At 30.6% G+C, this 14,698-nt stretch overlaps 1 protein-coding gene across 1 annotated transcript; it reads left to right on the top strand.

Moving 5' to 3' along the window:
* The first annotated feature begins 357 nt into the window (after positions 1 to 357).
* Positions 358 to 6,330, top strand: LOC142517242 (monocopper oxidase-like protein SKU5). Its single transcript, XM_075619909.1, has 10 exons — positions 358 to 630; positions 893 to 1,002; positions 2,138 to 2,408; positions 2,577 to 2,688; positions 3,177 to 3,537; positions 4,025 to 4,393; positions 4,945 to 5,023; positions 5,105 to 5,282; positions 5,406 to 5,503; positions 6,187 to 6,330. The coding sequence occupies exons 1-10, from the start codon at positions 463 to 465 to the stop codon at positions 6,268 to 6,270; spliced, it is 1,830 nt and encodes a 609-aa protein (XP_075476024.1). The 5' UTR covers positions 358 to 462; the 3' UTR covers positions 6,271 to 6,330.
* The last annotated feature ends 8,368 nt before the right edge of the window (positions 6,331 to 14,698 follow it).

The following is a 14,698-nucleotide window of genomic DNA, read 5'->3' as shown; positions in this document are numbered from 1 at the left end:
CTTTTTCATGGATGACCCAATATAAAATAAAGAGATTTAAAACTTTTGAATTTTTAATCTCATTATTTGAAATCTTTATAAATTTCAATAAAATCCTATCTTATTCCATATAGGGAAAAAAATTTATATATGAGATAAAACTATAATTTATCTGTTCCCATTTTACTCACCATGATAAGCATGCGAAACTAATGATAAAATACTATAATAAATAATAATTCCTCCTCCTTAATCTTTTCTCCAATAAATAATAATTCCTCCTCCTTAATCTTTTCTCCATCCTCTGAAAATTTCGCCTATTTAACTTAACTCGTTGGTATTGCATGAGACAACTAATTTTTGGATTTTCTTTTTCTACTCTTTTCTTCTTGTTCTTATCATCATTATTTTATTTTGCTTATTAAAGACAGGAAGGACTTCAACCATTCTACACAACACCTATTAATTTTATTCTACATCATAATGATAGGGAGGACAAACCACCACCGCGGGATGGCGGCGCTCTTCCACGGGGCATGGCGGCTGGTTTTCGTCATGGCTTTATTCACGGTGGCGAAAGGAGAAGATATATTCATCGAGTGGCATGTGGCGATAGACGATACGATTAGACCAGTATCTTTAGATCAACCGGTATGTATCTATAATCTAAAACTCCAACACCGTATTACTTCATCGAAAATTATATCAACTTTTAAGACAATTATGTGTCAAATATTGTTCGTGTACAAAAGTTTGATAAAAATACACCATAAACGTTTTAATTTTTTTTTATTAATTATGGTGATTGAAAATCAATTTATATTAATTATTTGAGTAATTTATCGCCCAAATAAATAAATAAATAATTAATAAAAGAATTTAATATATAGTTTTTTTTTTTTTTTTAAATAAGGTTATCACCATCAACGGTATGTTTCCCGGGCCTCTTATCAATGCTACGACCAATGACAATATTCACATCAATGTCTACAATGATATGGACGAGCCGCTCCTGATGACATGGTATGTATCTATATGTGTCTCTATATATATACATATATAATATCATAATAAAAAAAATTAACCCGAAAAAGTTGAATATAATTTTTCGAAGATGTGTTTTAACATGAGTTTGAACTCGCACTTCTTTAGGTTTGGTGTTTGCCAGAACGACAAACATATATAGTTTTGAACCTTTATTTGATAGTTTGGATGAGATTATATATCGAAAAAAATGGAATATATTTTCGACGATGATGTGTTTTTAACATGAATTTGAACTCGTACCTCGTTGCGAGATTTGGTTTTTACTATGTTTTTTTTTTACTTTACTAATTTTTGGTTTTTGCCATGTTGACAACCATAATATATATTTGATACTTGAATTTTCGTTCAAATATTTTTAATTTGAGTATCAATTCAGATTTTGAGGCTTCGGATCATGAATTGTATCTTTAGAAACACAAGTTTAACAGATTAACGTTTTTTTTCTCACTTAATTTAGATTATTTATTTGTTCTTCGATTGTATTGCATTATCTTCGACGTCGTCTCTATCCACGGAAATATTATGGGAAAGATAATGTTGTTTTCTGATTTTCGAAATATTTGGGTTTAAGGCATGAGTTTTTGATAGACACGCAACAAAATATTTGCATAAGTCATTGAAAAATATATATTCTTTTTTGCTGATATTGTGTAATAATAAGAGTAGGCTTCTCGTGAGAAGGGTCCTGTGCCAACTCGTATAATAATATATTTTATATCATTATCTATAATAATACACCAAATCTTCATTCGCTACTAGCGACGATGTATGATATGATTGTAATATATTTTATTTTTAAAATATTGAATTAAGTTGCAAAGTCTGATAAAGATAACGAATTTTTTTTTAAAAAATAAAAAATTGGAGGAGGATAAGAAATAAATTATTTTCAAATTAGAGGTGATAAAAGGATTCAACATATGTGAGTGAAGTGTGATTTTGACATCTTTGCTCTTTAATAATGTAATTGAATATGTATCTTTCTAGATTAGATATGTAATTTGACGTCGTTGTCACATTGGCAGAACAAATCGGTTAATATAGATTTCTGGTTTAATATATTTATTACTACTTTTTTTTAATGACATTCCTTCCAATTATTGTCGTGTAGGAATGGCATTCAACAAAGGTTAAACTCTTGGCAAGATGGAGTATCTGGTACAAATTGCCCAATCCAGCCATCCAAGAATTGGACTTACATTTTCCAAGTGAAGGATCAAATTGGCACTTTCTCCTACTTCCCTTCAATAAACTTTCAGAAAGCCGGAGGCGGATTTGGTCCGATTCGAGTTAATAATCGAATAGTGATCGCGGTGCCGTTTCCCAAGCCGGAGGCCGAGTTTGATCTTCTTGTTGGTGACTGGTATCAGCAAAGTTTCAAGGTAATACTCTAATATGCATGAGACACGATTTAGCGATTTAAAATTTCCAAAAGCAATTACTGATATAAATTAAATGAATTTTTATTTTACAATTGTAAAATTAAATTATTTTTCCTAAAAAGAAAGACTGATTTTTTATTTATTTTTTTAAAAATAAATCTTGTCCAGGATGTTAGGAACTCAGCGGCCAATCAAATGCCCAATTGGATCCTTATGAATGGCAAACGCCCTTTCTTCGGCCCACTCACAAGTTCTTATGAATCCTTCAATGTTTCTAAAGGTAAGTAAATCCACCGTACATTAACATAGATTTAGATCTCTACTACGATGAAAACACAATACCAAGTACCGTGCACTTTTTACACGAAAATCTAACAACTTTTTAAATTTATCTCATATGGTGTGATGTCCACAAGATGATAATGTGATCATCTTGGGTAAAAAATGCACATCATCAAGTGCTGTATTTTCAACACAGTGGATGATCCAAATCCCATTAAAATAGATAAGAAATCCGGATGATTAATTATAGAACATCATATATCAAAGTCTTAAATTTGTGACGATTTTCTACTTTTAATTCTAAATTTTCATTGAATTTAAGTATATTCTAAATTTCGTGATGGTTATACAAGAGAAATAAACATTGTTAATTATGGTGTGTGGTCATTTTAAAATTCGGAAAAAAAATTATTCCGATAGACTTATAATATAATAATAAAGTATTTTATTTTCACAAGACCTTTACTTTTTTTAATGTAATTGCAGGAAAAACATATTGGTTTAGGATCTCAAATGTGGGGAATGCTTGGAGCATCAACTTTAGAATCCAAAACCATACAATGACACTGGTCGAAACCGAGGGATCGTATACCAATCAGACCGTGTTAAGTTCGCTCGACGTCCACGTCGGCCAGTCGTACTCGGTGCTTGTCACGGCGGACCAGAATGACGCTGACTACTACATTGTTGCAAGTCCAAAACTGATTGGTAATTCTTCAGAGAGCTCTCTTGCCGCTGTTGGAATACTGCACTATGAAAATTCAACCTTTCCTGCTGATGGGCCTCTACCATTTGGTCCTGATCCACATGATATCAATTTCTCCATCAACCAAGCTAGATCTATCAGGTAAATAATAAGTGTTCTTGGTCAAATCCCTCCACTTTAATTTTGTGTATTTTTAAAAACAAGATCAAGGTGCTTCAAATCTTCAAGTATGTTAGACATCTCAATTCCTTCTTCGAAATCCATGTCTCAAGGAAAATCCATCTAAACCTTATAATTTTATTGTCACAATGTAAATTTTTCTGTGATTTTTACAGTTCAAATTATGATGCAGCTTTCTTGATAATTTTAGATTCTTATGTTTTAGTGGTTACTTTGTTCATAGAGTTAGGGAATTTTGAACTCGGTGGTTCTCTTGAAAATTTGATGGCTAATTTTTATTAGATTTACAAAAAACAAGCTCACAAGTTGGAGACATGATAAATAGCCTTTTGAGAATTAAACCACTAGACTGTCAAGAATCTTAGTGCATAAAAAATATTTTACTTCTTTATTAAATTTGTTTATACTCATTACTTGATTATTAAACCTAAAATTATATTAATTACAGGTGGAATTTGACCGCGGGTGCAGCGAGACCTAACCCTCAAGGATCATTCAACGTGTCAAATGTAACACTGACACAAACATTTGTTCTTGAAGGATCAGCTGCACAAATAAATGGAATCCCTCGGTACACCGTGAATAATGTCTCGTATACCACTCCGTCTACACCGTTGAAATTGGCAGATCACTTCATCAATGGTTCCGGTGTATACAATATTGACACATTTCCCGTACACTCGAGCCTAAGTTCTGCAGTTAATGGCACATTCGTTGTGTCAGGGATTCATAAGGGATGGCTGGAGATTGTGTTCAACAATGATTTGAACATAATTGACTCTTGGCATTTAGATGGCTTCGGGTTCTTCGCAGTTGGGTGAGTAATTTTTAGTTTGAGGGCTACAAGTTTATAACATATTCTTGTTATGAATTTTTCTATTCATTCTCATTATAATCAATTTTGAAATGTCAACGTAAATAATATTATAATATACAATTACACGACTTCGATTAGTGATTAGATTAAAAAACTAAATAGAATATATTTTAAAAAATTAGTTCTAGAAATATGTTATATCAAATCATTTGCAATATTATCATAATACATCTAACTATGATGTTAGAGGGACCTCGGAGACATTGTTGTGTTTCTTTTTTGTGCATTTTGATAAAAATGCAAAAACTTGTGTGAGACGGTCTCACGGGTCGTATTTTGTGAGACGGATATCTTATTTGGGTCATTCATGAAAAATTATTACTTTTTATGCTAAGAGTATTATTTTTTATTGTGAATATCGATAGGGTTTACCCGTCTCACAGATAAAGATTTGTGAGATCGTCTCACAAGAGACCTACTTTGATAAAAATTGTTTTTCACTATGTTTTAAATGTGCAACCTTGACAATATTGACGGTTTATCTCTAATAGATTTGGCGAAGGAGTCTGGACACCAGAGGCCAGATCAACATACAATCTTTACGATCCCGTTGTTCGTTCAACCATTCAAGTAAATATTCATAAACCCTAATGATATTGTAACGATTCGATGAGACAATTTACACGTTGTATGAAAAAAATTATTTTTCAGGTGTATCCAAGAGGTTGGAGTGCTGTGTATGTATATTTGGACAACCCAGGTATGTGGAATCTGAGGTCACAAATTCTGAAGCGATGGTATTTGGGCCAAGAACTCTACATTAGGGTTTATGATGCTGATCCAAACCCTGACAAAGAGAGACCACCCCCAGATCACCTCTTGTATTGTGGTATGTATATTTTCTTTTATATTTTACAAAAAAATCATATGAAATTAATTAAATATAAGCTCGAGCTCGATATTCTAGTTTCTAAATCCGATATTATAACTATATCCCTAACATGGTAAACAGGATTAGTTGAGGCTCCACCATCACCACCTCCATCTGCAATGCCGCCGCCGCCGCCGCCAGCCAGCATCAAGCAGTTTCACGTCTCTTTCCGAGTCATGGTATGCCTAACTCACATTCGATTATTTTAAATATCACTACTGTTTCATGATCAGATCTTAACTAGGAGTGATCAAATTTTTATATTAACTGCCTGAACCGTCTGAATAGAATTGCATTGCACCATTTTCCCTCATTTTTTTTTCCCTAAAAATGCAAATAAAAACAAGAATCATAAACCACATAAACTACACCATATACATGCATGATGCGGTTTTTTCTGGTCAAGAGCCACTCCACCTAAACCGTTTGTCATAACATTTGGCTTAGAGCTATAATCATACTCAATTAAAGAAGTTGTCATTCAGTTTATATCAACTCCGACAAAAGATCTTCCTCCTACAAAAGAAAAAACTCAACTTCATCTTAAATATTCTTCAAATTAATCTTGTATTTGTTAGTGTATTTATTTTTTTACTACAAATATTTTGATTTTATTATTGTTTTATCTAGTTTTATTTTTGTATAATTTGAGCTATATTTTATATTTGAAAGACACTTCTAAATGTAAAACCACAATTATTTTTAAAAAACACTAACCGACTGCATATGACAATTCGATTTGGATTTATATTAAAAACCCGCAAAACGTCACCATGATCACCCATAATCTTTAAATGCTTACGGGTTTCAAATATTTTTCCATGTTTCTTACATCTCCTTTGTTTTTAAATTAAATTTGCAGGCTTTATATTGTGATAAGCTCCGCCCTTGCAATAATGCTGTGAAGTGGGAGGCCAAGCTCTTGATCAAGTGGCTCGTTATTTAATAGATTTTTTAATATATTATTTTTTGGTTAAAGTTTAATTTTCTAAAATACAAAGATTGTTGTTTAATAGGATCGAATAAACCGTTTATTTTATAGTTGCAATAGGTCTGTCGTACAGTGAACATGGAATTTAGTAACAACAATAATATTTAAAAAATTTTATCCCATTATATATGCAATAGTTCTAAAGATTTTGGCGAAATCGAATTTTTTTAATTGAATTTTAGCATTTAGAAAAACAAATCAAAATATCAAAAAAAATTATGTCTTCGTTTTCTCGTTCCTATTTAGCCAAATAATCACCTTTAATTTTCAGTACAAGATATAAATATGATCATGGTAATTTGCTTGTAATATATATATATTAGACGGTATTCGTTACTGCTAATTTAATTTATTAATTAGAGTTGCATTTTTTAACCTAATTATGTACAAAATGTATAAAATCAAAATGAATTGTTCAATTATGTATAAATTTAAAATATAAGATGCACATATTGTTAAAAATTTGATATTTTTATGGCAAAATTACATTTTGGTCCTTTAATTTGTATTTTTTTTTGTCATGTTGGCCGGTAACAATAAATTTACATTTTTAGTCATATAACTTGTATTTCTTTTTAATTTTTGGTAATGTTACGATGAGTTTTCGTTTTTTGTCCTGAAACTTGAATGCTTTTTTCTTTTCATATTTTGTCTTTTTTTACCCGAGTCTATCATGTCTTTCGGTCAAAAAAAAAAACAAAAAATTTAAAAAAAAAACAAGTTAATAGACCAAAATTAAAAATATACCAGTTACAAGATTAAAAATAAAAATTCATCGTAACATGACCAAAAAAGATAAAAGAAAAAAATGGAAGTGATAAGATTAAAAATAAAAATTCACCTCTAACAAAAAATTAAAATTACAAGTTACTAGACAAAAAATGTAATTTTTTTTGTTATATACGATACATACTAAACATATATATTGTATACATGTTCGTAGGTGTCCTTATTGACAGTTCTTAAAAATTTCGTCAATGGCTTATAGTCTGTATGAAACCAACATCACAAGTTTTGGACGAGGTTTCGGTTCAAAAATTATTACCCACACTCCTCTCACGACAATGATCAAACACCTCGTCATCATCAATGTGTAAATTCTTGATTTAGACACAATTCTTGATTTAGATACAATGTGTAAATTCTTGATTTAAATTTCTGTCTCATGTTTGCCATCAAATTCAGACACAATCTCCTCATCATCACCAATCCGCTTATTTTCCTTAGTCAAATCTTATTGGGTCATCCTGAAAATCTTAATATAAGCGAAATCCTCAATAGACCGTGAATGTTCTCCCACTTTTCTTTTGAGCCTCACAGCCCGCTGAACATCTTGGCAAGATCTCTGACCTTGACGCATTCACAGCCCTTCAGAGATGCAAACGAATTCTTCCAAGCTCAGTCTTTCCACATAATCAAGCTTGCTGCATGCTGGATTTACAGCCTGGATTAAGATGCCATTGACAACCTCAGGGCTGGTTAAGGATGAAAGATTTTTGAGGAAATTAGGATCCAAAAACGTATGGTGACACTTGTTGAAACCAGAGATCGTACACCGATCAAGCCATGGATTCGCTCGATGTGCACGTCGGCCAATCATACTCGGTGCTCGTTAAGGCAGAACACAATGATGTTGACTACTACATAGTTTCAAGTCCAACATGGATTGACAATCCTTCGAGAGAGTCTTCTTGCCGCCATTGGAATCTTGCACTATGAAAAAATTGTTTCTGGTAATAAACCTACGTCATTTGGTCATTATCCTTGTGATATTAATTTCTTCATCAACCAAGATAGATCAAGAGGCATGATAAATAGTTTCTTGAAATTACACCCACTGGACTGTCAAGAATCTTAGCTAGGATGAAACAAAAGTTCGAAAATTTAGAGTTCTTTATAAAAAATCAAATGCATGTGTTCAATATACGTTTTTTATACTTATTACTTGATTATTATAATCTATTACTTTCAGGTGGAATTTGACAGTGGCTGCCGGAAGACCTAACCCTCAAGGATCCTTCAATGTGTCAAATGTAACATTAACACAAACATTTGTTATTCAAGGATCAGAACCACAAATCGACGGAATACCTAGGTACAGGGTGGATAATGTCTTGTATATGTCACTCCGTCTATGCCATTAAAATTGGCATGTTATTTCATCAATGGATCAAGTGAATTCAATGTCAACATGTTTCACGTACACGAGCTCAAGTTCTATCATTAATTACACATTTGTTGTGTCAAAGATTCATATGGAATGGCTGGAGATTGTGTTCAATAATGATTTGAAGTTGACTCGTGGAATTTGGATGGCTCCAGGTTCTTCCCAGTTTGGTAACTAAAATATGAAATGTACTTTGTTTTCCTTTTATTTTTTAAAAACTGGATTTTTTTTATATATTATATAATTGTAAATATGATTAAACCCTAAAAAAACCTAACCTATATTTTTATAAATTCAAAATTATAGGTAAAAATAGATAAATATTTTAATAACTTTGAATATAATTAGAACATGAGATGCAATAGATATAGATATGTTACAAAGTTAGTAAAGTAGATTATATCTATTTTTTATTTATTTAAAGGAAGAATGTATAATTGTGTCAGTTTATAAGTGTGACACAATATATTTGGAGAATTTGTGGACAAAAATATCACTAAGAAAATACCTTGTTGGGAGAAGTTGTGTTCTTACAAGTAAAAAAAAGTTCTATAAGTATATATACAAGTCACCACCTAATCTAAAAGTAGAGATCCACGTTCCAGAATATTCTACACTAATTAATTACAAATAGAGAGTTCTAAAACTTTCTACGTTCATATTTTAACATAAAAAATCTTTAAAATAATCTAGATCTTTCTTCAAGTCCATACATGAATGCTCTGAAAGGTTTCATATTTAATATTTTTTCACGATATTTTATGTCGTTTCGCATGACATAGAATGTTCAAATCATTTGTCCCACACATTCTAGGTAATTTCCTATATGGTCTTAGAATATTCCAATATTTCCCACGAGATGTCTGTTTTTCAACTACTAAAAAATGTTCCAAACGTGAGCGACTTCTTCCTTAGCCAGAATATATACTTTTAATATTTTAATAATTATACATGCTGTGGGCCTACTGTAGGCCACTCAACTTGGCGTGTGTGCAAGCGATAAGTTGGTAGCATAACTCTTGGAAGCGGTAGAGTCTTGGTCTTGGACTCGAGCATTGCATGGTGAAAATATAATGGTTTAAGAAGAGAAAATTAGGATTTTGGTATTTTAGGTTATCGTGTTTCGGATTTGAGTATTGTAACTTGTTGAATTTTGGTTTTCATCCCGTAATTTGAATTTTTTCTTACTCTTTTTTTTACGTAATCACTAAATCCATTGAATTATTTATTTGATACCGATTCTGTCTTACGTAGCTCATATGATTTAAATAAAGTCAATGTTATATATATTAAAATTAATTTAAACAAAAATAAAAGGAAAATAAACAAGAGCAACACCAAATATTTCAAAATGAAGAGAAAAACCTTTCATTTTGCTTGAATCGATCTTAATATATGTAATATACTTTTTTTTTATCGTCGAATGGGTCGCATATGAGAACATTTGTGAAAAATAAGAAATATTCGTTGAATTTAGTAATTTTGGGCAAAAAAATCCAAATCAAAAAATTTCCAACCAAACTTCCACAAGCTACAAAGCTAAAATCCAAAATGTAACAACTTATAGGACCAAAATTCTAGAAAGGGGAGCTAGTAGGGTTAAAGAAATTTAGAACAACATTGAGCAAGTTTAAAGAATAAAACAGAAGATCGTAGGTTGTAGGTATTTTTTGACTTATTTAGATGGATAAAATAAAATTCAAGTGAATCAATTTCAATAATAATTATGATGCATTAATTCAAATATACGGTTTAAGATAATATAATTTGAAATTATTCACAAATCATATAATTTCCTCGATCCAAGTGCCACATTAGCTTGATTTAGATTAGATTGCATCAACATATTTTATTGGAATCTAAATCAAACTACGATGGACATATATAGGAAACAAATTAATCGAGGGGTGAAATTTTTCAGTGTGCAAAATTAAGGGGTTGTATTTATTGCAGATATAAACTGACTTTTTTAAATAACAGATTTTTGTGTAATTTATAGATTTATACCGAATTTTGTAGAATCTTACACTATGTTCTAACACTATGTTTGAAAAATTAAAAATGATATTTAGAATTGGATTTGAATTTAGAATTGGAATTGGAATTGGAATTGAATTTGAAATCCATAGATTTATAATTATGTTGTAATATTTGACTAATGTTATATAAGAATTAGATTTGATAGTTAAAATTAATTTAATTTGATTTTTAAAATAATCTGTTTTACTTATTATTTTTAAATCTCTTACTTATTAATAATTATTAATATTCACATATTGTTTATACATTATATACAATAAAAATGATTTATAAATATAAGGAATATATATTTTGTTTTGAAAAGAAAAAAAATAAATTATTTTGTCAATAATCCCATGAAATCTTTTCATTTTTGTTAACATTTGATTTAGTTATATCAAATCTCAACAAATATAAATCCCGTTTTAAAATTCTATGATATAAAACACTGAAAATGAGATTTCTAATTCTAAATCCCACTAAATTCCATGAAATTCATGGTACCAAACACACGGTTCTCCTTCGTTCCTCGTGGAGTTGAATCCTCCTTTTCCACGTTTATGGCTTGTTTGGACTTCTTCTGCTTGTTGATTTTCCGCTCCGGAGAGAATGTTTCCTCTACTTCGTCAATTTCAACCGGAGGAGTTGGTGATGGTGTCTTCTTGATGCTGTTATGCAACAGTGGCGGAACCACAAGATCTCGATTCTGCTGTTTAATGATAGAATGGAGGGGAATAAGAGGAAGAGGTTGCGATGGTTTCGTCCTTTTGATACTGATCCATTGGTGAGAGTAGAGTGCCAAACCCACAGCTGATGAATCAGTTGTCATTGTTGTTCGCAAAAAGCTTCATCCATCCTCCACCGTTTTTCGCTCCGAACGGGGCAAGAGATGGCATCGGTGACATCCCCTGCACGCTTTTCCCCGCAAACTCATCCGAAGTTGGAGAATTAAATAAAAACAAACAAGAGGTAAAAAAAAAAAAGCAAAATACAGGTAGGGATGACATTTTTTGTCCCTCAAAGACGACGTTTCATCCATTCTTGTTCATTCGCTGCGGCGGCAACATCTTCTTGACTAATTCTCATCCCCGAGGACTAATTCTCCGTTCTTACATTCAGGAAGTGGAAAAAGAGGGAAAGGTGGCAACATCTTCTCGACTCTACTCGACTCTACTGTCCTTCTAATTCAGCACTTGTAGTGGCAGAGGGGACGCCTCGTAGAAAGTGGAATATCAAGAGGATGAGGTTGCCGCAACGGTGACATATTCTGGATACCTTCCAGCCGCTCCTCCTCCGCTACTGGAGGCGGTAAAGGGGATCTCTCATCCTCCACTTCCATGACTACACTGTTTTTACTGTTAGAGAAAAGTTGTGACGACCTCTTCTCGGTGGTTCCCAGCAACTCGTCCGCCCTAAGCTCATCCTCATCGGCCAAATTGGTCCAAGAAGCAGAAGATTTTCCCAAATTCAATGCCATCGATTTCACGCTCCATACTATTTATTATTATTTATTAGTATACAGTAAAAAAATATGGCGGAGACTCTCAATATGTAGAGGAAATTTTTTTAATATCCACTAGTCTAGTTTTTTTTATCTGTATTAAAGACTTATATTTATCGATATGATATATTCTATTATCTTTAAATATGGTTAGCATTTTAATGATTCAAATTTAGTCAGTTTCTTAAATCTTCTACATCATTAAATTAAATAGAATCTTGATACGAATTATGCATGTGATCTATAGAAATGATCAATTGACAAATATTTTTTTTTAAAAATATTTTAAAAAAGTTATCAATTAAATATTTAATTGGATTAAATTTATAAAAAATAAAATAAAGCTATGAAATATAGTTTGTTCTCCTTACATTTTTTTAAAACTGGATTGTTTTTTATATTATATAATTGTAAATATGATTAAACCCTAAAAACAATCTAACCTATATTTTTATAAATTCAAAATTATAGGTAAAAATAGATAAATATTTTAATAACTTTGAATATAATTAGAACATGAGATGCAATAGATATAGATATGTTACAAAGTTAGTAAAGTGGATTATATCTATTTTTTTATTTATTTAAAGGAAGAATGTATAATTGTGCTCGTTTATAGGTGAAACACAAATTATTTGGAGAATTTGTGGACAAAAAATATAACTAAGAAAATACGGGAGAAGTTGTGTTGTTACAAGTAAAGTTCTATCAGTATATATACAAGTCACCGCCTAATCTAAAAGTGGAGATCCACATTCTAGAATATTCTACACTAATTAATTACAAATAGAGGGTTCTAAAACTTTCTACACTCGATACTTTAACATAAGAAATCTTTAAAATAATCTAGATCTTTCTGCAAGTTCATACATGATTGCTCTAAAAGCTTTTATATTTAGTATTTTTTCACGATATTTTATGTCGTTCCGCATGACATAGAATGTTCAAATCATTTGTCCAAAACATTCTAGGTAATTTCCTATATGGTCTCAGAATATTCCAATATTTCCCACGAGATATCTGTTTCTCAACTACTAAAAAATGTTCCAAACGTGAGCGACTTCTTCCTTAGCCAGAATATATACTTTTAATAATTTATTTAATAATTACGCATGCACTTAACTTGGAACCAAATTACAAAATTTTGGTGTGCGTGTGCTCAAGCGATAACTTGGTAGCATAACTCTTGGAGTCGGTACAGTCTTGGTCTTGGTCTTGGTCTTGGACTCGAGCATTGCATGGTGAAAATATGGGGTTTAAGAAGAGAAAATTAGGATTTTGGTATTTTAGGTTGTCATATTTCGGATTTTAGTCTTTTTTCCCGAAAGCAGTACTATTTCCAATGAATTATTTATTTGACACCGATTCTGTTTTACGTAGCTCCAATTTAAAGGGAAAATAAACAAGAACAACACCAAATCTTTCAAAATGGTAGGCCGCATATGAGAACATTGGCGCCAAATAAGAAATATTCGTTGAATTTGGTAATTTTGTGCAAAAAAATGATCAAAACCAAAAAATTTCCAACCAAACATCGACAAGTTAAAAAACTTATAAAATCCAAAATGTGACAACTTATTGGACCAAAATTTCTAGAAAGGGGAGCTAGTCGGGTTCAAGAAATTTAGAACAACATTGAACAAGTTTAAAGAATATATAAAACAGATATTATGTTATCGAGTTATACGGGAAGGGTCACCACGTTGGGCTGAAGCCAATTCACAGACGCTTCTTTAATTTGGTTTTCCCTTGGGTGTACGTAACTAATTAACAAATTTATATAATTATAGATCTATCTATTCGAAATTGCATTAAAAAAAGAGACATGGAGACATCATATGACAAATATATGCACTCAAATATGTTCAAATTCAAATCCTTTTAATTCCTATGATTTCTAGATTTATAGTACGAAGAGGATGCCAAGAAGAAGAAGACAACTTGGTCATTAGAATGAGTCAAAGTGCTTTCAACGTCATGGATCTCTGTAAGCCTCGAAGACAATTCACAATTCTCTTTTATATAGGTAATAGATAATTAAAGTTCATTAATATATAGGTAATAGAAATAAATAGATTATATATTTTTCAATCAATATTATTAATTAATTAAAATCTTTTAATTAATAAAAGACTTAAAAGACAAATCACAATTCTAAAAATATTGGCTCTTTTATATAGGTAATAATAAATAAATAATACTAATAATAATAATAGATAGATAGATAGATAGATAGATAATTAAAGTTCATTCAATATAGGTAATAGAGATAAATAGATTAATATTTTTGAGTTAATATTATTAATTAATTAAAATCTATAAATTAATAAAGGACTTAAAAAACAAATCACAATTCTAAAAACATTGGCTCTTTTATATAGGCAATGGATATATAAGTATAATAGATAGGTAGTAGAAATAAATAGATTATATATTCTTCAAATTAAAGTCCATTACTATATAGGTAATAGAAATAAATATATTATATATTCTTGAGTTAAAATTAATAAATAATTAAAATCTATTATTTAATGAAATACTTAAAAGACAATTCTTCACAATTCTAAAAACATTGCCTCTTTTGTATAAGTAATAGATGATTAAAGTTCTTAATATATAAGTAATAGAAATAAATTGAATATATATTTTTGAATTAATATTAATAGTTAATTAAAATCTATTAATTAATTAATAAA

The sequence above is a fragment of the Primulina tabacum genome, chromosome 1 (genome assembly GCF_025594145.1).
Source record: "Primulina tabacum isolate GXHZ01 chromosome 1, ASM2559414v2, whole genome shotgun sequence".
In the NCBI taxonomy this organism is placed as follows: Eukaryota; Viridiplantae; Streptophyta; class Magnoliopsida; order Lamiales; family Gesneriaceae; genus Primulina; species Primulina tabacum.
The sequence above is the reverse complement of the archived record's forward strand: the minus strand, read 5'-3'. Positions and strand labels throughout refer to the sequence as shown.

Excerpts from the sequence above, each read along its gene's own strand:
- LOC142517242 (XM_075619909.1), top strand. The coding sequence starts at position 463 with ATGATAGGGAGGACAAACCACCACCGCGGGATGGCGGCGCTCTTCCAC. Across the intron at positions 5,283-5,405 it reads AGATCACCTCTTGTATTGTG|GATTAGTTGAGGCTCCACCA; the intron begins GTATGTATATTT and ends CATGGTAAACAG. Across the intron at positions 5,504-6,186 it reads ACGTCTCTTTCCGAGTCATG|GCTTTATATTGTGATAAGCT; the intron begins GTATGCCTAACT and ends TTAAATTTGCAG.